The sequence below is a fragment of the Dicentrarchus labrax genome, unplaced genomic scaffold (genome assembly GCF_905237075.1).
Source record: "Dicentrarchus labrax unplaced genomic scaffold, dlabrax2021, whole genome shotgun sequence".
NCBI lineage: Eukaryota > Metazoa > Chordata > Actinopteri > Moronidae > Dicentrarchus > Dicentrarchus labrax.
In genome coordinates, this window is record NW_026136703.1 from 3,818,285 (window position 1) to 3,841,794 (window position 23,510).

At 39.4% G+C, this 23,510-nt stretch overlaps 1 protein-coding gene across 2 annotated transcripts in view; it reads right to left on the minus strand.

Moving 5' to 3' along the window:
• Positions 1-942: 942 nt before the first annotated feature.
• gphna (gephyrin a) overlaps positions 943-23,510 on the minus strand; it is a 32,254-nt gene continuing 9,686 nt past the window's right edge. The window contains exons 8-24 of one of the 2 annotated variants that reach the window (XM_051396282.1): positions 21,996-22,097; positions 20,094-20,231; positions 17,819-17,861; positions 17,462-17,599; positions 17,065-17,157; positions 16,753-16,808; positions 14,684-14,803; positions 14,437-14,495; positions 14,181-14,334; positions 13,369-13,490; positions 12,530-12,617; positions 12,250-12,323; positions 11,206-11,270; positions 6,045-6,148; positions 5,162-5,258; positions 4,703-4,841; positions 943-4,607 (exon numbers count right to left, since the gene is read on the minus strand). In XM_051396282.1, coding sequence (XP_051252242.1) covers positions 4,708-4,841; positions 5,162-5,258; positions 6,045-6,148; positions 11,206-11,270; positions 12,250-12,323; positions 12,530-12,617; positions 13,369-13,490; positions 14,181-14,334; positions 14,437-14,495; positions 14,684-14,803; positions 16,753-16,808; positions 17,065-17,157; positions 17,462-17,599; positions 17,819-17,861; positions 20,094-20,231; positions 21,996-22,097 — 1,587 coding nt within the window. In that variant the 3' untranslated portion in view covers positions 943-4,607; positions 4,703-4,707. The remainder of the gene's footprint in view (positions 4,608-4,702; positions 4,842-5,161; positions 5,259-6,044; positions 6,149-11,205; positions 11,271-12,249; positions 12,324-12,529; positions 12,618-13,368; positions 13,491-14,180; positions 14,335-14,436; positions 14,496-14,683; positions 14,804-16,752; positions 16,809-17,064; positions 17,158-17,461; positions 17,600-17,818; positions 17,862-20,093; positions 20,232-21,995; positions 22,098-23,510) is intronic. The other variant, XM_051396283.1, reaches the window with a different exon arrangement.

The following is a 23,510-nucleotide window of genomic DNA, read 5'->3' on the forward strand; positions in this document are numbered from 1 at the left end:
AGGCCCCTGAGGGGATACCAGAATGTCCCCAGAAAAAAATGGGAATATTTATTTAAATTTAAATTTAATTTAATTTAATTTGCTTAAAGGTAGCCCATTGAAAGAATGTATGAGTATTCTGTCCATAGGTCTCATACTGTTCACTGTTAATGTCAGTCTAGTATAGACAGTTGTGGAATAAGTAAGTCCTATCAGATAGACTGCATCTTATCAAATACGGGTCTAAAGGAGAACCACTGGTTTAATGGATCCTTTGTCCATACAGTGATCACATGGTCGAGCCAGCCTGAAATACTGAGCAACATATAAATACATAATGCAGAAGTCAAACTTTTCCCATAGGTCATTGTGTATTGACTGTTTAGAAAAAGGGAAATATTTACTGAATATACAACAGAGTTACATTATTCAAACCAAAGTCACCGTAACATTTAATTTGGGTTTAAATAGAGAGAACGCCACAAAAAATAAACAAATAAATAATTAAAATATTCTGTCACATCTGGTGAAGACAAAAGCATCCTTATGGGGTTTGGTACATTTTCTATTTTATTTCAAAATAAGATTCTGAAACATTTACTTGAAGTGATTGATCTAAAATCTACTGTATGTATTTTCTTATCAATTTGTGCAAAATTATTAAATAGAAAAATAGAATTTGCAAAAAATATTTAAAAAACATTTTTAATATATTTTTTTACGAAACCTTTCTGTTACCTCGCTGCATAGAATTGTATCCTACTTCTCTGTAGTTACCAATATAATAATATCTATTAAATAGATCTGAAATGACTGCATATGACTGCAGTGTTTCTAGCTTTGCACACCCTGTATCACAGATCTCCCTCATGAATGAAACTATAAAATGACTGAATTATTCAATATATTTTCATCATTATACTGTATGACCGATAATAAAAAAGCAACTTGTCCAAACAGAAGTACAGAATAATCAGGATTATTTTTATTAATTCATCTTCAGTTTCAATAATATCATTACAGAAAAAAACATCCTCTTCATTATATTTATACAGTAGTAGTAGAATGCTGTGTCATTGCTTCATTACAAGTGCTGGTCATAGTTTATAGTGTGTGCAGTGTGACACTGAGTTCAGTCCAGTGTTACGAATCACTCAGTACAAAGGCAGTTTAACAATAACCTGCTTCTTCTTACTCAAATGAATCTATCTGGGTTTGATTGGTCCTCCTTGGGCAGGTGCCGGGACGTGCTCTGATACTGCGTTCATGCCATAATGAGTCCACCGTAAATATTAGCAGCCAAAAACATAAATGTGGTTTTAATTTAATACTTTTATTTCACTTGGTTGTGGGCCTTCCACTGAATGAATGACTGCCTTTAAAATGCTGCAAAAAAATGTCACCCTGTTCTTCCACGACTTTGTCTTACATGACATGAACCCAGCATGAGCCACCGATAGATTTATGGTGCATTTGAGGTAACTGGGAAGTTTCTGATATCTGAGCTTAGCGTAATAAATGAGACAGTGTTGGTACCAGAGCCTGGGCTTTGAAAAACTCTTCTTACGCAGCAATAAATCGCATCAAGAAGTGCCAGAAATGTAACATTTAGTCAGATCAGAAGTTCCGCCCAGGTGATGCACCCTGGTCTCACGCCTGGAGTGAGACCTGCCCAAAGAGGAAAAACACGCCCCCCTTTATGGGCATGCAAGTGTGGAGAGGGAGGGGAGGGGCAAAAAGGAAGATGAGGAGGAGAGGGAGGAATGAGGGGAGGGGTGGAGGAAGACTGCATCAGCCTATCAGGAAAGCGGTCAAAGCTCAGAAATTCTGACTAGTGCTGCATTCAGGCCACAGAGGAAAAATAGTTGAATTGAGCTTCTGATATGGAAAGTTGACACGTCATATCTCTGGGGGTAGTGTGAAGATCATTGGACGTCTAGAAAAAACATAAATTACGTCATCTTGGTGTCTTTACATACCATTAAATTCAAATAAGTAGCATTGTAGCTGTTATTCCAATATGACCTGAATGCAGCATTAGACCTTTGACCATGTGGGTTGGTTTGGCACTGAGCACACTGATAGGAAAAATCAGAGGAACTAGAGGAGTTAAGGTATGGTGCACTGGTGAATGCTTGGGACTCACAGATTGCATATGATGCATTTGAATGGTCCTTGTTAATTGGTAAACAATTTAAGTTCAGTGTTTAATCAGCAGAATACAGCAGCTAACCGGCCTATCATGTTAAAGCTAACAGTAAACTAAGCTTTTATAGTGGGCTACATATCAAACAAGGTCGTCTATATTTCTCAGTGTTGCTCTGACTACGTACAGTACATTGAGAGAAAAGCAGTCAAATGATAGTTTTTTTTTACAGCCTTGAACTGTGTTGATTCTTTTGACTTTAACAAGCACCTTAACACTGTCATGGTAGAAATACACCAGTTGTGTAGTTTACGAGCACCTGAACGCGACACCCTGCTTTCAAGTGATGCCGAGGCCGGAGACTTCTCTGAGTTGGGAAAACGGTATGTCGCGACGCACTCGAGCAACTCTTATGTTCATGTTTGTTTGAGGAAAAGGTGGGAGGCGCAACATTGGCCAAACAGAAGCCTTTGAGACCAGCTGTCAGCTAGGTATAGTCGTTACTCTTTGGCTACTTGAAGGATAAGGCTGATAATATTCTACATTTTTTTCTCACTGTCAACAAATCCCATGAAACGACCAAACCAGAAATGAAAAAGACCTACTAACAAGTATTGTGTATGTGCCTGATGTTCTCCTTCTAATATTAAAACACATCAGTGAGCCACACTGTTGCACTGGGTGTCATGTTCTTTCATTACCATGAACACACACATTGCAGCTTATTTTGACTCAGTCCCAAATACACCGTCGTCCTGCTGTAAATACTCACTAGAGCATCAAATGTGTACTACTCCGCGGCTGAAAATAGTCCCAAACAAATGTACACATTCCTCCCTTTGAGTGTGCTAAAAACTACAGTGCCCAGCTGAGCCTTTTTAAAACTGGAGCTATATATTTCTGACCTGTTTTACAGAAATAATATCACACATTGGCAGAGGAAAAAGAAAAGGACAAGACTGATTAATCAAATGTACTACACGGAGTGTCTAACTGATTATGCCTGCCAATGGGTCGGATTCGGTGGAATTCCCCTTGACATCAATGAAAGGAGGTAGTAGAAACACTACCACTTTTGTCCACAGGGGCCACCACAATCGACACAACACGAAAGTTCCTTGTAGGAGTTTTCATATGACGCTCTTTCTACCACTGTCATCTGTACACAGCCAGCGACTGGCTAGCTTAGCTTGGCATAAAGACTGAAAACAAGAGGAAACAGCTAGCCTGGCTCTGTCTGACAGTAACCTAATCCACTTATCAGCACCTAAAGCTCACTAATTGATGCGATTTGTTGATAGTAAGAAAATAAAGACTATCACAAGCATTATCCTCCAATAGTTAAATTAAAGAATGAATTAAAGACTGTAAGTATTTCAGTTTCGTACTGCAGTTTCATGGTGTAAACTATAAACTCATGTAAATCCAACACCACTTGAATGCAGGGCTGGGTTATACTATTGTGGCCCACCTCTGATATGAGGGAAAGTTCGTCCCTGACTACAGATCATAGAAATCATTTTTATAACATATTATTAGAACAGTTATGTTTATATTTGATGCCGGACCAGAGGAATCATTCCAGTATGGCCAGAGAGGATTTCACTCAATGAATCTTGCCTTAAATCGTCCTGCCTTAAAGCTGAGCCACTGACCCACCTAACAGAGTTCCATGGCTTTCACTGAGAGTCGTGATGAGTTTTAGTGTCTCAGTATGGTTTGAAAGTGTTATATCTGGAGTAAAAAAAACAAAAAACAAACAAACAAATATCCTTGGATTTTTTTCCTTTTGGCAAAAAAGTATTTACTGTACTGGCACAAACTATATCAGCAACATCAATCAGAAGATGTCTTTATACGCCTTTAGTTCATATTTCTGTCAATGCTGATGTTAGGCTCAGTGTGTTCCAGGATGTACTGATACTGCAGGGAGGGGTTATCAAGGAGTTTCTATATCTGGATAGAGGATGCCAGAGCAGAAAAGAAGAAGAAGAGAGAAAGAAGGGGGAAAGAAAGGGAAAAAAGGTCAGGAGGAGTGGAGGAAGGAGGGGAAGTCTCTATATCTCTATATCTACCAGGGAAAAATGTTGAACGCACAAAGCAAATGAACAGGAGAGAAGAGGGCATGATTACTACTAAGATGATAATATTCAATCAGAACCATGATAATAATAATAAATAGAATATTAATTAAGAATATTAATAATCATTATCATCAGGATAATAATAATAATAATATTACAGAATAAATCTCATATTTTATTTTTTTTTTTCACATTTTTTTCTCCATTGAAATACAGTGATCTCCTCAGAGCAGACCAATGAGGATTCAGCCTCCGCTGGCTCCGATTGGCTGTTGCATATGACATCACAGCTAATGGCGACCAGGTAGACATGCATCACTTCCTGCCCCCGCCCGTTTCCTGTCCAGACAGGAAGTCCTGGCACTGCCATGGTAATCGGTAGCGAGTGACATTGAAGTCTGGGGAGGAAATGTTTTGGTGTTACGGTTGGATGTGTTCCCCTCCCCTGTAAATATGTGTAGAGGCTTCCTGTGAGACTGCAGAATAGACATACCTGCATCATAGCCGTCCGATGACCATGACGTCCACGACCTCTCCCTTATGCAGTTCCACATACTGCTCTGTTTTAGGAGGTAACATCAGCAGACCGTTGGCGCTACGCATTGACATTAGTCTGCTGGATACCTGGTTGCCTGGAGAAAGAGGGACATACAGTTTGTGTGTGAGCCTGTGTGTGTAGGAAGTGTGTGCAGTGTTAACTCTATTCTACCAATTAATATGTAATGAATATAACTGTTAAGAATTAAGGGATTTAATTATCTGCAGAAGATATGGTGCACACTATGCATTTAACATTTCATGATACCTTTTTATTTACTTTTCTGTGCTGGGTGTAACAGAACTGTGACGGTGCAACACAGATGGCTCTGTGTAAGGGAAACACTGGTTGTGTGTGTGTGTGTGTGTGTGTGTGTGTGTGTGTGTGTGTGTGTGTGTGTATATGTGTGTTTACCTGTGCTTTGTGCCCAGGGCAGTGGCTCCTGGTGATGCCAGGTGAGAATACAGCGGTGGTACTCTGGTCTGGGATCCAGCTTCACATCACAGGAAAGCTGAAATACATGCACACAAAATGAGGTATTCAATATGGATTTTCTGTTGTCCAAAAACACAAATTTAAGGGTTTTAATCTGTATGAAAATATTCTTGTCTAGATACATTACTTTATATCTAATTCAGGGTTTCTGCAGGTTGAAATTTAAGACTTTTTAAGACCATTATGAATGCAATTTAAGACCCATTTCGCATCCATACTGGCAAAAAGTACAAAGGATATTAAGGAACATTTTTGGTTTAGGAACTGTCAAAATCCTATTTAAGAAACTTAAAGGCCTAAAATTCAGATTATTGGTCTTTAGACGTTTTAAGACCCCACAAACAGTAAAAGGAATTCAGTAGTTTGAATGTTCTGGGAAATAAAATGATTCTTTCTCACGGACAATTAGATGAAAAGATCAATAATGCTCTTATGTCTGTGCAATAAATATGAAGCAGTTTAAACAAATAAGATATAACTATATATGTTAATAAGTCAGCTTTAGAGGTGCTGGTAGGTGGATTTCATAACCTTTGGACAACAAGTTTCAGGCATCAGGCCACTGTTAAAGGCTACGGCTTATGGCTAATTGGTTCTGAGATGCTTTTTTAAAAATTAATTTGGGACACAAAGTTTTCAGTTACTTAACTCTCTAAAAGCAGACCTCCCATAGGTGGCCATTGTTTGCATTATCCTTTTTTAATAATAATAGCTAATAATAATTGCAGTGTGTGTGTGTGTGTGTGTGTGTGTGTGTGTGTGTGTGTGTGTGTGTGTGTGTGTGTGTGTGTGTGTATTTTACCCTAGCTTTAATAATTGTAGGTCTAGGGTCCAGAATGCCTTGCATCTTCCTCAGAGCAGGAATCACAAACAGGTTACATGTCACCACTGCAGACACTGGGTTACCTACAAAACAACACAACACTGGGTTACTAGGGTAACTGTAAAAGCTACAAACCACTAACTACACACTTAATTAGCAGATAATTACATATGATCTATATTAAGGTATAAACACTGTCTAGTATATGTATGCACTAATATCTAATCTAGGTCTTGTGCTGTCTCCATGTTATTCCATTAAGTGTCTGTGTGTGTTTTTGCTGGTATCTCTTTACACCAGTGTGACCCAGACACAGCCCCTTAATTGTACTTACTATAAACGTATCTTCATGTTATAGCCATAAATGACACGGGTGACCTCGTACTAAGAAAGCAAAACTTGTTGTCAGCAAAACTGTCCGGAGTACGCTCCCAACACAAACACATTAGAAGTGTGGCTCAGCTGCTGTTTTTATCATTCTGACAGTGAAGACATACAAGCAGAGTGCTGCAGGAATGAGTCCTAAAAGCCAGAAATGAGTTTAGCACTTCCGGTTCCCTGGTCTTGAAGTCAGTGGGTTTTTGAATGGGTTCTTAAGAGATTTTCATGTTTTGTTCTATGATATAAAATACGTCGGTAAATACCCCACCTGTGAATTATGAAGCTTTTACAAGTGCAAAAAAAAGGCAGTTGCTAACAAGGGGCTAAATAAGACTACAGAGGTTGTCGGTGGTGTCGAACATGGAGACTAGTCCGCTTTTACAGACTAGTTGTGTTTATACTTGCATTCTTGCAAACTATTTCAACTCAAACTATCCAACTTGTAGATTTAAATTACAATATTTAATTATAAATTGGAAGTTTAGTGGACCTGGCGTTGAAGTCATGCGACCATGGTGTAGTTTATAAATGCATAAAGTTAGCTTTTTGCTTCAAGGGATCGCATTTATGCTTCAAAAAGTGCCGTTCATTTCTGAAGATTATCTTATTGAACAAAATGTGTAAGTTTCATACACTTCTGTTCACCACAGAGCATATTTTCAGCAATAATCCAAAGTCCAATGGAAAAATCCCTTTGGCTTTTTGTGGATGGAACCAGGGTGATGCTAACTTCTGGATTTCCCTACAGAAATACGTCATCCCTGCAGCACATTGTGGAGAGATTTGAATTATTTTGCTTAACAGAACTGAAAAACATCTTCAGTACAGTAACACACGTTATCAATGACCAGATTGAGAAGTACTGGCTGATTGAGACAGTTTAAAGTTTGTACAATCAAAGCTTTCCTTGAATGCACACAATATTGTGTGCAACACATTTGAGGAAGCAAAAGAATTCAGATCTCAATGGAGGTGCATTTTAATTGAAGGTGTGCATATACAAACTAAAGCTACAGTATATCCAAACACACTGCAGATAACAAATGTATGCAAGAAGTATGCCATGAAAAGGAGGCTGTGGCCTATTGGGAGCTCATCTCCCTGAGTACTAATTTGTCTTTAACTGCCACCAACAGCAGACATAATAAGATTAATGGTGTTTACATCTTTAGGCCTTGACCATACCCACACATGAAATACAGTGCCACAAGATGAGTCTTCAGTGGAGGAAACTGGGGGGTAATGGTACATTTATGCTGCACAGTTAATGCCAAACTGGATTGCTTTCAATGAAAAAAAAGGTGGTGAAATCCCTTAATGCTGACACAAAAAACTCCTCATAAAACTTCAACCTAAATTATTGTATCAAAAAGTTTCCTACAGCAGCAGCAAATATTTCTCTTATTCCAGTGATTATTTAAAGCCCCACAACAGTCGAAACTCTGTGATGTCTTTACTGTGCAGAATGCTGTCTGTGCACTTTGACTCTAGAAGGATGTTTTTACATTGATCTACTGAAAGTGGAAAGTTTCTCTGTGCTCACTGAAAATCTGACTTTAAGGGGCGGGGCCTTATCAGCAGGATTTGTGACATCACAAATAGTTAGGAAGTCAGTCCTGGTCCAGTATGCAACTTGTACAGTGTGATGTAGAAACTTGAAGCCACCAGTGCACATCCACTGAGAATGGACTTTACAGTGAAGTAGGAGACATCTTGTGTTAAAATTATTCATCGGCAATTATTTGTCAAAATAAGACTGTTAAATGTATTGAAACAATAAATATATTTGTTATACAAAAGTATGACTGTATAATTGCCAAACAATTATCAAAATCATTATGACAACAAGAAGGCAGTTGGCTGTTTGGCTGAGTTACATCCCCTGGTGTGAACCCTTTGGCCTTGTTTTTGACTACAATGTCAACGCAGCATGAAATGAGTTGTGGATAAGCAGGTAATGACAGAGGTGACTGAGGGTCAGGGGGTGAGGTCATCATGATAGCGGACGAGAACAAGGACCAAGACAAGTAGCCGGGCAATCAAGAATAAACATGAATATGCTAGCATAGGACTTGAGACTGAAGGACTTAAGACTTAAGAGTTACTCAGAGGTCAGGGTTTAAAGACATATGGGTTAGAATGTTTTCGCCCTTATATCTAGCACTGTTTGGGATAAAAGGTAATTTAGAAAAAAACAGGACCATCTTTCTTCCAGTCAAGATGAAAGGGGAACTGTCAGAGGTCATTGTGGGTTCAGTTTCAGGACCTACTTCCTCTAGGTGCAGGGGTTAGTGGTTGCCTGGCCTCGGTCTCACTCGGGGCTACGGCCTCCAGCAGGGAGGGCCCAACCTCTCTGAAGTTGAAGTTTCCTTTAATAACAATAGTAATACATGTACAGTGCTAGACTGGAGCAAAGACCAACACACTCCAAATCACAAAGGCCCAGACTAAGGCTGCAGGACATACTATACTGTAGGGTTCCGTTTCATTACCATGACAACATTAGTGACTAGCAAAGTTTTAAACAGCACAGCAGTAAAGGACTGCTGAGCTTTAGTCAAAGAGAGACTGGGGGTTCTACAGGGGCTTTTAAAGCCAATATCGTATGCAGATATTCAATATGTTAAGTTGTGTCTTATTGTAAGACACTGCATACTCAATACTAAATTGCTAGATGCTCTTCAAAAGGACAGTTCTGCCCATTCCTAACCTGACCCCTATGTTTTTATTATTTTCCACTGTATCAGTTGGTCCTAACAACAGAGCAGAGGTGTGGTAAAAAGGTGTTCTGACAACAATGGGAACTTGGATATTGTGGCCCATGGATTTTCTCATCAAACACGGTCAGTTGCAGCTGCAGCTGTGTCTGTACTACACAGCTCATTGAGGCAATGGCGTTTCTTGGAGTGACAAAATCAAGTGAGTTTTCAATGCCAAAAGAATTGCAGTCTGAAACCACAGGAGATAAACTAAAACATACGGAAATACTGTATAAAAAATACAAAAAGTATAAAAAAACAAATCAACCCACAAAACATTAGCATCACTTAGAGATTAAATGAAGCCAACACAGTAGTGCCAAAAACTGTAGTTCCTCTTGAGGTTGGCTCCAAAAGCGAGTCACAGAAACGTTCATTTTTAGTCTATAATGCAGAGTTAGCATGTAAAGTCAACAAATATATTCAAATGGAGACTGAATGGCATTTTGAATGGGTAGAGCAGAAAGATTCACCCAGATGAACCTGAAGACAACCAAGGCCTCAAACCCAACAGCACTGTGCTTTACCACTAGGGAAACAATCAGATAGACATTCAAAGGTGAAGTTAAAGATATAACCATTATAACCATAACAGTGTAATATGATTGTGTGTATGTTCATGTGTGTCAGACCTTGAAAGCTGCTACAGAGCTACCCGAGTTTCACTCAAAATGCTGCATGACTTTACAACGTAAAGTTAAGAGCAACATACATTAGCAACGTATGACATCAAAACAGCTGCACAAATTATTTCTATCTATGTCCACATAAAAGTAGCAAGTCAGGTTACACCACTGTGATATTTCCCGGTGTCAACGTACAGCAACATTCCAAAAAAGCAGCAATTTGATCACTTTTGATCTATGGACAAAGCTTCTTCTGTCTATAAAGTGCATGGATGTCAAATACCACTAAACAATGAGGTTCTAGACTGGTGTATGCTCCCCTTGAGTCATAATATGTAGGAAAAGTTGTGCATTAGATGAGCCATTAGCCATCAAAAATATAGCAACTGACATGATTGGGCCTGAATTTGTATAGTGGACACTGATCAAGAGATACAGGATCCTGGGCAAAAATGGGAAGAACTGTCTTTAAAGGCAGAGTTAGGCAAGTTTTACACAGGCCAGGTCTGAGACTGCTTGAATAAAACAAGAGGAAACTTCTTTGTAATGGATATGAAAGCTACTGACTGACCCAATACCTATTAGCCCAGTTTATCAGTAATATATCAGTCGAACATTACCATAAACAAACCATACACACCGAGGACGAGGACAGCCGAGACAGACACAAAAGACAGGGGCTGATGCTACATGTGGGTTCAGGGCTGGAGGGACAAAAGTGGAATGCCTCGACTGGCTACTGGCTGAAGTAGGAGCGATCCATAACCAATCGATGGGTAAGTTTGGGCGTTCATTTACAGAGTGGACTGACTCAAGCAAGTCAGATTGTCAGAATACATAATGGAGGTCTTGTTGCCACTCATGCCAACTTTGAGTCCCATTTGTGTCAATACTTGCAAGATAACTTGTGATTGCAAGAGTTTCATCTGCTAGTGGTAATTTAGTAAGTAAGTAAAGAAATGGGGACCAAATGAAGTGAAGACTGATTCTTCTGTTTTGTTTTGTCTGTTCACCCACTCTTTCTTGTGCACTTTCTTGTTTGTTCCGTTTTTTAAATGAAACTATCCTTAGCTTCAAATGGGTATCACTGCTGATAAACACTTTCACGTATCATGAAAGAGATCACGCCTGAACCAACACACAACGTTTTTTAACGGCATCTTGTAATGCGCTACCTTGTCACCATCACTCCCTTTCCAGTGTGCCTGCTGTTCTGGTGCCGATGTGAAGGTTACACACACAGCGAATGGGACATGGCTTCAGTTAAGGAAAAGCAGTGTGGTGTCAGATGGTCCAGGGGATTGGACAAGGAGATACACGCTTACTGACAGCCAAACAACACACACCCAGTTAACTCACACTTAAATATATTACCTGGCAGAGCAAAGATGAGTTTCCGTGCTCCATCAATGTCAGCTGTGGCAAAGGTAGTAGGAAGACTGAAGAACAGAAACACACAGCTCATTACATTCCTCTAGATGCCATTACAGTACTAGTGGTAAAATGAATCATCGCACTAACAATAATAGTAGTTACAACAATAGTGAAAGTACTATAAGTACTGGCAGCAACACTTGTAGCCATAGAAGAAGAAACAGTAGTAGCACCCAAATAGTAATAGAAGTAGAAAGAATAGTGACCGTAATAGCATTAGCAGTAGTAATATCAGAAAAAGCAGTAGCAATAATAGAAGGAGTAGCAGCAACAGCAGTTCTAGTAGTGGAATCAGTAAAAGCAGAAGCAGCAGTAGAAGAAGAAGACATAGTAAGTATAGTAGCAGTAAAAGCAGTAGTAGTAGAAGGGTCAGTAGTAGGAGTAGCAGTAGTAGTATAATTGTTTTAGTGATAGGAATCAATATAGACAATTGTACTAGTAGTAACAATAGAAACTGTAGAGGCAGAACTTGTAGTAGCAGTAGAAGTAAAATCAGTAGCAGCAGTACAAGTAGTTCTGTAGTGACAGTAATAAATACAGTGTAGTAGTAGCAAACTGTAGAGACAACAGTAGCAGGAATAGTAACAGCAGTAAAAGCACAATAGCAGCAGAAATGGTATTAACAGTAGTAGCAGAAGAAGTAAACGGGGCAGTCATAGAAGTAGGAGTAGTACTACTATCACTTTGGTGGTGACAGTAAAAAATATAGTGAAAGTTGTAGTAGTAACTGTAGAATTGGTATTAGCAGTAGTAGCAGAAGTGGTAGGAGGGGAAGTAGTAGAAGTAGGGAGTACAGTAAAAGTAAAAGCAGTTGAAGAGTAGAAGTAGCAGAAGTATAGAAAGCACAGGCTGCAGTATGGATAATATGAACAGTGAATGAGTTCACTTTATTTCTCACTAGAGGTTAATAAGAAAATTACTTTGGATATAAAATCATGTGTTTTAATCCCCCCAGCCAGACTCCACTCCCCTCCCCCGTCTCACCCTGGCTTCATAAAGACTCGTCCAAAGTGGATCTGAGCATGAAGGTCAATATCCAGCACCTGCTTTAGGTAGTCCTAATAGGACACACAAACACAGACAGATGGAGAACAATTATACTGCAAACTGAAGTCCATTGATGTTGTTAGATCAGAAAAAAACAGTAAGCAAGCAAATAAACTGACAAATGTTCTGTTTCTTTATCAAAGACCAGAATATCTAATCAACTTGTGAGTGAACTCTGTAGATAGTTTGAGGAGATGGCTCTTAGGTGAGAAGTTACCTTCTCTCCCATGGACACACCCCCTGAGGTGATGATGACGTCGGCACGACTGATTCCCTCATGGAGAGCTGAAAGCAAGTCATCAGGGCTGCAAACACGAGCAAACTCAGTTTACTACTCATAGCAAGTGCCTCTCAGCCTATGAAAACTGCTGTATGATGTCTCCTGTGGCTGTGGAGGAACTTTGTCAAGTCTGAGAAAATAATGTCATAGTGTGGATATCACAGTGATGTCATCAGGGTTATGTTGGATTGGGATTGAAAGCTGCATATTATTAATGGAAAACATGTGCTACAAAGTGGAGATGTGGCCGTTTATCAGGTGAGGAGGTTCTGACAAAAAGACACAATCAAGTGGCATTATGGGAAGTGAAGGATCAAGGTTTTACTAGGGACTAAAAGTCAGGACTGGTCAGCCTCTGTTGCATTGAATTTGACATTGTTTAGCCCTGTAGCCTTTTTCTTTTTGACATGCCTTATCTACAATTTCAATTTGTGGTTTCCTACATTTCCCAGAGTGCCTGTAACAGGGAGAGGACATGAACTTCTTCTATTTACTGTAGCTGTGACTGGAAGTATGTGACAAAAAACACAGTTTGGCTAAAAGGCCATTTAGCCACGCCAATAACCAATAGCTTACTAACAGTGTTTTAGACTTTAGGCTGCCTTTAAAAGTACGGGCAGGAACTGTAAGACTCCAGCTCAAATATTGTTTTGTCAAAAGGAAAGGTCCGACAGCAAAACTCTCCATCAAATGTAGTCAGTGCAACGTTTGTGTCACCAAACAAAATGTCAGCAGGGCAGAGAAGTTATTTTTGTATGAAGCTAAAATGCTCCTACTTGTCTCCAACGATTCCCAGGTTGATGGTGGGATATCCATGTTCCTGGATGGTGGACAGCAGAGTGGAGCGGTTGGAGTCTCTGATTTTCCCTGGGTGAAGGTCATCCTCTGGATTCAACAGCTACACATACACACACAGAGGAATTCAACTGGTATGTTGATTCAGTAGAAAACCTTAGTAGGAAAATTGATTATATATGAGGACATGAATGGTTTCTATTTGGTCATTGTTACGCCTTCACACTGGGCCAGCTTTGTGTGGGAAGTAGTTGAGTTTAGAGGGACCTTGAAGGCCCTGCTCCTCACATCACGTGTGAATAACTGGTTCTATCCGGTTCTTTGACACTGAGACTGACCTCCGTTGACTCCTCATATGATGTGTTTAATGCGAGACAATTGAAGGATATAAGCAGAGACAATGTAAGGTTTCTTTCAGAGCATAATCAGGAGGATTTGTCAGTTGCAGTTTGTAAACACAGCATTCAAAGTTTGCCCCTCCTCCTGTGTCTGCCCCTTTCATAGATTACTCTTGGAAGCTATGAAAGGTCTATCTGCCCATAGTACTACAGGACTCGCCTACTACATAACACACCCTCAAAACAGCCACAGTTTGGTTAGGTTTAGTAAAAGATCATGGTTTGGGTTAAAATAAATACATGAATCCAAGTAACCTCAACTTGTTGATCATGTTTATCCTTTTTTCATCAAAGTGAAGATTGACCAGAAGTTTTCTTCATCAAAAACCTAAAACTCTAAATGCAAAGTTCAAAAGAAAGTATGTAAGTATATTCATCTGTTCACGTGCTCGTACCTCGTTTCCAGTGGACATGACGGCCACCACGGGGAACTTGTGCACGCTGACCTCAGTCACTCCAACTGTAGCCAGCAGGCCGATCTCTGACGGGCCCATATGTGTTCCTTTAGCCAGCACACACTCCCCTCGCCTGATGTCGTGACCTATTGGCCTGTACAGACACACCAACACGTTACAATCATAATTAGCTAGCTAGCTTTGATTTCGATTAGTTCCCATTAGTTCCTTTATTTGCATATTGTGTTGGGTTTACCTGATGTCCTGTCCGGGTCGGGCCTGGACCATAATCCTCACCTCCAGCTCCTCTGTGCCCTGAAATGAGCCAGACTGTCAGTATCACCATACCTGCTAATAACACACACACACACACACACACACACACACACACACACACACACACACACACACACACACACACACACACACACACACACACACACACACACACACACACACACACACACACACGCACACGCACACGCACACGCACACGCACTTACATCCTCAGACTCCCGCAGAAGCTCTGTATCTTCTACTTGGACCACAGCGTCGGCTCCACAAGGAATCGGAGCCCCGGTCGTCACCCTCATCACCTGACCTGGCATCACTGTATGGGTGGGCTGTACACACACACAAACACAGAGTAGGATTAGTGGCTATAATAGTAGCAACAGTCTCCAACAACATCAATAGCAGGAACAGTAGCCTTTTTGTGGTCACAGTGGTGATACAGGAACATTAGTTGTAACTAATAACAGAAATCACTGAGCCCTATTTTAGTTTCGTATTTGGTATTTTCCACTTTGAAATTTCTAAACAGACAGAAAAACGTGTGAGTATTTTTGGAAGTTGGGGTTCAGATGTTGCAGCATCTCAGAGCCATTGATTCATTTCTTGGATATAATCACCCTATGTGCATGTGCATGTGACAGCTGTGTTGAGGAACATTACCATTAGCCATTAACCATTAGGTTTAATGTCCAGAGAAGGACAGACTTTGTTTATTTTGTGATTTAGGTGAAACAGAGAATGAGGTTTGCTTTTTGTTTTGCTGTCCTGTCTATGATGACATAAGGGTAGTTTAAGTAATAAGCAAAGATCACAAACACTTTTGAACTAATGACACTGGTGGGACAGAATTTGTTATTCCAACAGATTTAGATTATCAGGGCTCATTAATCCTGTGCTTCACTCCTTTTCCAATGTTTGTGGCAAAATGTTGTGTGTCATGTTCTATTCTTGAATTGCATTAGAAAGCATACAACATATATGATGTAGATTTATTATTTTAAAACGCTGAGTTGCAAAAGATTACTGGCAACATTCAATATTCCATTCAATATCTCTACAGACATAGACTCAACTGCCTCTGGGTGCAGATTTATGGTGCTGGGTGTTCACATCATGCCACTCTGCAGCAACCAGACAACAATATGATTTCCATTTGTCATTATTATTGTCCTCCTTCACTGTGATTGGCTCAGCTGTTTCAGAGCTCTGAGACTAGTAACGTGACGCTGAGAGTGTTTTTATACAAAGTCTGTACGTCCAAGACCTGCCATTTTGCTGTAGTAGTACTAGTAGCAACATTACAATTATTAATGATAGGGCTACTAATTTTGACGGTGCTATATTTATTTGGCAGTGTTACTTACTAGAACAATTCAACTAATTGATTTGAGTAATGATAAACTGAATATCTTGTGGACAAACAAAGACATTTGGGGACGTGACCTTGGGCTTTGGGAAACAGTGATTCATATTTTTCACCAATATCTTTCTGGCATTTTATTGACCAACTAAGTGATTAATTGTTAAAATTAGGGCTGTCCCTCAATCAACTAAACCGATGAGAAGAGTAGTCACAGAAAACAATGTCAAAAATAACAATGTGTGGAGCTCCTTGTCACCAGGTTAAGATTGCAACACGGTCCTTTTCTATTGTAACACAGCAATGCTGAATGTGCTAACAGCTGTAGCTGCCATTAGCTACATAGTGGTCCTATTAGCTGACTGTACCCAGACTGGGAACTCAAAGGGCCTATGAGAATGAGCACCAGAACCAGAGCCGGTTGAGTGGGCAACATAACCGGGTTCATAGCCTCAGAGACCGACGGAGGCCAGGTGATTTACTCTTACTTTGGGGACAATGAAGACACAGCAGGTTCAGGCAGGGACAGGAGAGGCATAAAACCGGACAGCAGCGTTTCTGCAGTTAGCATCTAACAGGCGGCTGTTTAAATATCTATATTTAAATAATTAGATTCACATCATAAATGTGCAAAGACCAGTCGACTAATGGCTTTAACTGCTTGCCGAGGGGGCAGCCCTAGGGAAAATGATCGACAGATTACTTGACATTGAAAAAAAATGTTAATTTCAGCCCTATTACTCACAGTGCTTGATGTCGTGGTAGAACTAAAATAAGGTAGAACTAATAATACTGTATTAGTAGAAGTGCTAATAATTGTGTTATTAGCAGTGCTAGTAGCTGTGCTGCTAAAAGTGGTACTATGTGGTGTTATTTAAGACTCTAACATTACCGTAGTGTTAGTGTATTAGAGCTGACCTGTTGTCCAGCCTGTGATTCTCCCATGATGAAGCGATCTCCTGGGCCATCGGCAGCTATGGGTCAATGATAATGATGTTAATCAAGTTAAGTATGAAAATTAGACCATGACTATTGATTTTTTACGATTCAAGCGGCAGCAAAGAGGACAGTTCAAGAATTTGCTCTTTAATTCCTTCAATGCCAACAACTAAATAAGTGTAAATGCATAAATGAATGCACAGATGTCAGTTAAGTCAAATTTCATGGCATTTTCTGTGTCCCTGATATAAAGTGTATCTGATGTTGTATAATAACAGATAGTGGTCTCACCTCGTACAGCGTAGCCATCTTTAACAGAGGCGGGAAACGGAGGAAGGTTGTCTTTGGCATAGATGTCCTGAGCGAGCACTCGACCCAAACCGTCTAAAGAAAGTAGGCTGAGTCAGGTCAACTTAGTGCAAACTGCATTTTAACAAGAAACCTCCAATCATACAAATTATACACAATGATTATTACAATATGTGTGTGGTGGATCACTTGAGAGCCAAACTGCTTGAAACCCCTGATTTATACAATGTCTTCTCAAGTCTTCTCTGTGTTCCTAAAATAGCACTAGACAAGTCAAACAGAAGATAGATGCACGAACATACAGTGTATATATATATATATATATATATATATATATGTATACACACACACACACACACACACCCTTCTGAAGACTCACCTCTGTAGTTAATGACTTCAATTCCCAGAATTGGTGTCATCTCTAGAACAGTGATGAAGGCTTTGTCCATTGACGTCAATGGGAACGGAGACATGCGATGACGACGTGCCACTTTACTGATGTCTACCGCACTGTGGCCTACACACACGCACACACACACACGCACACGCACACGCACGCGCACGCACACGCACACAAATAAAGAGAATGGGCATAAATTATATGTGAATATGTTACAATAAACAATACCTTAAAGTTCCTAAATTTTCCACAGTGATGCAAGTTGCTGTTGCAAGGTTGGCATGTTAATGAGACACACCTCCACACACTCACACACACTGCACACACTGTACTTACTGGCTCTCAGAATGTTCTCATTACTGCCACATCGTGACTGAACCTGCAGAGAGACAGACAGATATTCTATATTTGGTCATTGTTTGATGCAAACATATGGAAGGAATGATTTCAATAACTCTCCTTCATAACAGGACAGTCTGGCAAAGGCTTTCATGTTGATTGATCTATAAATAATGTCTAATACACAGGACATGGAAACATAAATAACATGAATCCTAACTGTGACGTTAAAAACCAGCTCTGTGTCTAATTCCACACAAGATTATTAGAAACTAAAAGAGGACTCAGTCTGGGGTTCCACTGTTATATCAGTCCACCCCAGTGTCCATCTAAGCTTTATCAAAACAGTTTGTAAAACCTGTGATGACATTTTACTTTCTCCATATTATCACACTTGTTCACTGAATCATTCATCAATGCTTTACTACATTATTTTTAAACACTCTGCTCTGCCAGATGTAGCATCTTTTTCTAAGCTATCTCTTTGTCTTGATTTGAATGGAAAAAAAGTGTGCTTGCCATGGAATAAATAAATTAATAACAATTAATAATAAATTAAATTAAATTAAAAAATATATTCTAAAAGCCAGTATTCAAATTTCAGTCATGTTTGATACTAACAACTACTATAATTGACAATAATGGCCAATTAAAATAAATTTCTGTACTGTATGTGTACTCGTATGACTAACATGGTAAAATCTGCATTAAGTACATCTCCACAGCACTAACAGGGGTGTATGAAAATATCAATACACTTCAGTATCGCAGTATTATCTTTTGTGATACTGTACTGATTCTCGGAAACACTGTATTCATATTTAATTAATAATTTACATTTAAAAATTCACGACAGTGGTTCATTTTGTGTTTAAACCTCCGACCGCTAGATACCAGGGCTGTAATCTATCTTCAGCCTCTTCAGACTCTTCCACTCCAACACTCAAGAAGTAGAGCTAGATGTTACAGTAACTGTGAGAATACATCCTACTGTCCTGACTGAATAAAACACTTTTTTGATAAATTTTTGTGCTTATATTTTATACTATGTTAATTTTCCCAATTATAGAAAAATGCAATATATTGCTTACAGTATAGCAATATACTGATCATAACCCCTGTATCGTGATACGTATCGTATTGCCAGATTCTTGCCAATACACAGCCCTAAGCACAAAGCAGGACCACAGCAGAGTCACCACCACTCTGCTGCCCAGAGTTTCTCTTTTAACAGAAATACTGTTTTATATATAATAATGATTCTAGTAATAATATAATCATAATTATTTATTTTGAATCTATTACAGAAGACACCTCTGTATTTATTGTATTTGTGCTGTGGAAATGTACATTATATTGAATTTACACAACAAAAGAGTTAAATTGCATAGAGAGAAAGATTTGGGTTTGCAAATAAAAATGGTAACGGATCAGAAAATAGGCAGGTTTGTTACCTTTAAGACAATCCCAGCATAATTTGAGTTTTTGCAATTTTTTTTTCCATTGTCAATCACTTGACATTAATTGGGACAATTTTTGCGTGAATGTACCACAACTGAAGATATTTCTAACAGTCTCATTCACTCCCATTCAATTCCAAACAGCACACGAGTCCCGAGACTTTTAATTTCAGGGTAATCCATCACTGACAGTCACGTTTGCCGCGGTTGAATCAGGATGCTACAACTGACTACTGACTTTTAGATTTGGCCTCTTATCAATATACCCATCTGAGAGCCAAACTGAGACAGGATTGGGATGTATATTTAATGTACCCATCCATAACACGTTTACCTTTCAGTAAGTGATCTCAGTGACTACAGTGGGACCAAATAAATCTCAAAATAATCTGAATGAAAGTCATCTTAAGTTAGGAATTCAAATGTACAACCTTCTGCTATGATAAGGGATAGAAACATCAGCAAATAATCTACAGCGACAAAAAAGGTAAATACAGGAAATAAGCAAAAACTCCAATCATGCAGAAACTGTCCTTTTTTTTAATTTGGAACTGCTGAGATAGCTTTCCACTTCTATCAGCAGTAACGTTACACATGCTATTTGCATGCCTTATGAATCTTGCAAAGCAAATAGAGGAAACTTTCAATTTCATGCAACATGTTTTAATATCGATTTTGTGGTTGAAAGTGATTTGAATTTCCAGCTATTCTTATTGCTTAGTGCTCATTTCTCTGTGTGTGTGTGTGTGTGTGTGTGTGTGTGTGTGTGTGTCTGTGTGCGTGTGTGTGCATGTATGAAAGTTTGTGTGTACCTTGGGTGTCGGGCATGAGGCGGTGGAAAGGCGGGAGGTCGCCTGTGTTGCCCGTGGTGACTCGGAAGGGGTGGAGCTTAAAGAGGCCGAATCTCGAGGAAGCACCTGAACGCCTCGAGAAATGATAGAGTCCGGGATCTACACGCACACAAGCACACACGCACAGACACACTTAATGCTAGTCAAAGAATTTTCTTCAGTCGTTTTTTTTCTGTCAACTAAAGCTGCGTCTACATGAGTTCCACCTCTAATCCGGTCAACCAACAAACTCTTATTACTTCAACAACTAAAACAAATAAGGAAGTGCTATATTTTTCTCTTTTCATACATGTTATATTTCTTTCTTCTGTGGCATTCAATTAATGGTGAATTCTCTCTATACATTACAAGACCATAGACACCAAAATCATCCATATTTCCTTAGAAGATCACTGGCCGGATGCTTCAGCGAACTCTTTAGCATTTTGTTTACAAGCACAATGAAATTATAGGTAGACGTGCCTTTAACAGAGTCTAAAATTATACTAATCAAATGACTAAGTGACTCATTTCAGTCCAAGTTACTATAAATTAACTTTTTACAGCAGTTGTGGAGGATAGTAGTGTGTATCATGCCTTTCAATAGACTTCATATGACTCAGAACCCAACCCCCCTCCCCTCCACATCCTGTGTGGCACATTCACATGGGGTAAACATAGTCTTTGTTTCGCTCAAATTTACTGACCAAATCCCTGACCTAAGGATTATCACCGGATTTGATTTGATCTTACACTTTCTTTTAGTGGCACCCAAAATACTATACCCAAAAGCCTTCATTAACAGATTTCACTGTAGCCTCTATTATTCAGACGACAAAGGAAAAAAACGATCTAAAGCTCTGTGTCTGGAAAAATTAAATAGAAGGGTCCTTTTAACTGGAATTACAGACACATTGCATACATACACTAGAACATTTGTGTGGGATTAAGACCAAACATAACCTCTGCAGTTAAATCACAAGAAAACCATGCAAACTACCTCCCTGAAGGAAATATTAACGAATTACAGCTGATTTCCACAGCTTTATCTGTGGAGGGACTTTGAGACATTCTGATTCTGATCGTGTATGCTAAAGTGTATAGCATATTCAAGTCAAGATGTAGCAGATACAAATGGATGCTTTTAGTGTCTATGTTCTCAACACTGAATTGCTAAGTTGATTTGCTGTAAAGTAAATAGCCATCACACCTACAAACTGCTGCTTTCAACTACCAACATTACCCACGACTTACTACAGGTAACAGCCCCGCTCTTTACACATGGTTCAACTGATCCAGGCCAAGATGATGTTAGCTAGCTCATAACATCATAACAATAACATACCATTATTATTTTTTCTTGGATGATAGTTTACTCCTTTAAATAAAGGAAACGTGCAGAGTCAAAATCATGCTAGCTAACGACGGATGTAGATTAGCTACCTCTTGGCTGCGGTTTTGGATATAGGTTATTAAAATTTGATTGTCTTTTCAGCATAGACGAGCCTAGCACATAGCATATCTAAGTACAGGACAGGAGAAACTTGGCCGAGGTTCTGACCGAGGCTTGCTCAACTGTCATTGGAGCTCAAAGGTAAAAGGGGCGGGACTTAGGTAGGGTCAAATCTCTGTGGCTTTGTTTGTAGACATTAAATCAAGAGAGGGCCCCTCATATTTGAAGAATTTATTTATTTTACAGTATGTGGTTGAAAAGTCAACTGTGAATAGCTTTTGAAGGTGCGCTAAATTTTAAGCAATTCAGAGCAGAGCAGATCCAAGGAACTGTTATCCATGTATGAAGAACAGGGCCCAGCAGTGTGTGACTTGACAGACATGATGAACCGACCAATGACAGGAGAGGAGGGGTATGTGTGAGTGTCTCACCTGCTGGTCATGGGTACAGGAACAAGTGAAATGAGTGGGAGGGGCGGGTGTGTTTCCGGGCAAGTAGGGGCCTCCCTTAGCCATGACCACAGCGTGGCTCGTCTGATGGGCACACACAAACACACACACACACACGCATGCGGGCACGCACAAACACACAAGACAGACAGACACATGTTTCCACAGACAGAAAGGTGAATGAGATGAAATGGAGTGCTTCAATATGGTTAATGAATGGAAAAGTTGACATTTTAATGTAATAGCTTCTCCATCGAACATATATTATTATGAACCAAAATTTGAAAGTATCTAATTGTGATAGTGGTTGTGAGAGTAGGAACACATTCACACCTGTATTGACATGCCATCTGTATGATGATACATAATCTGGACAATGACATCTGAACATGAGCCTTTGCATTTACACCTGCAGCCTATTGCACCAGCTGAAAAACTAGTTAGTGCAAAGTCTGCAATCAAAACATTGTTGCAGAGAATAAAATGTCTATATTTGGGAAATATTGTAGAAAAAGAAACATAAAAATTGTGACACAAAGTAAGAGACTTAAAACGGACACACTCTAAGATAAAATGCATGTTTGTCCATTACTTCAATAATAATTCGACAATCATTAATCAATCGTTCCTGTTGCACATTCAGTATTGTTTTTTACTAAGTATCACCAAAACTCATTGTGTGTATTCTTGAGGTCTAACAAATGGGCTTTTTTGTAAAGCCAATTCTTTAAGTATTTTAAATCCTCAAATTGCCACATATCTTGCTGTATTAGATTAGTGGAATAGTGTAAAACAACTGGCCGGATTGAGTACTGTGTCAACTATGTCTGCATGCATGCATCGACACAATTGACTGTATATAAAGATGGATGACACAACAACTCCCCAAAAGTGAAGCCTAAACATCTTGATTGCAGTATAGGTCATAAACCCCACTGCCTCCATGTTAGCTAATAGGACATGGGCCAAACAAAAAAATCTAAATACACGTCAAATACATTTTTCTAAAAGATGGTTTCTGTCAATTAAGTTCTTACCACACTGATGTATGTTCAAGTGTTCATTTTGTTGATAAGTTTGGTTTTAATTAGTTATTTAAATTAGTTCTGTAAAAAGAGTGTTTCACACCATGATTGACAGCTGAGCCCTAGTTGCTATTGAGTTGGCCGGATGATACCACGATCCAACCCTGATCACTACTGCACAGACTCTGGCTCAAAATGACATGACCAGTGCAAGATGGCAGCACACATATCCAGGATATTTTGGCCTCATTTTGGTACAGTTGGATAAAGTGGGACGTCCATCTTTAGAGACAGTCTATGGTTCAAGCTAGGTCCCGTTTGAACTTACAAATAGCTGGTGCATGACTTTCAGATTTCTTTCTGAAATGCCCTGCTGTCCATTCTTTAATTACTGATACAGTATGTGGTTATTGTTTGGAGTCCTGCAGCAGCCTCTAGGGTCTGAGCTGCAGTCAGTAGTACAGTAGCCTGC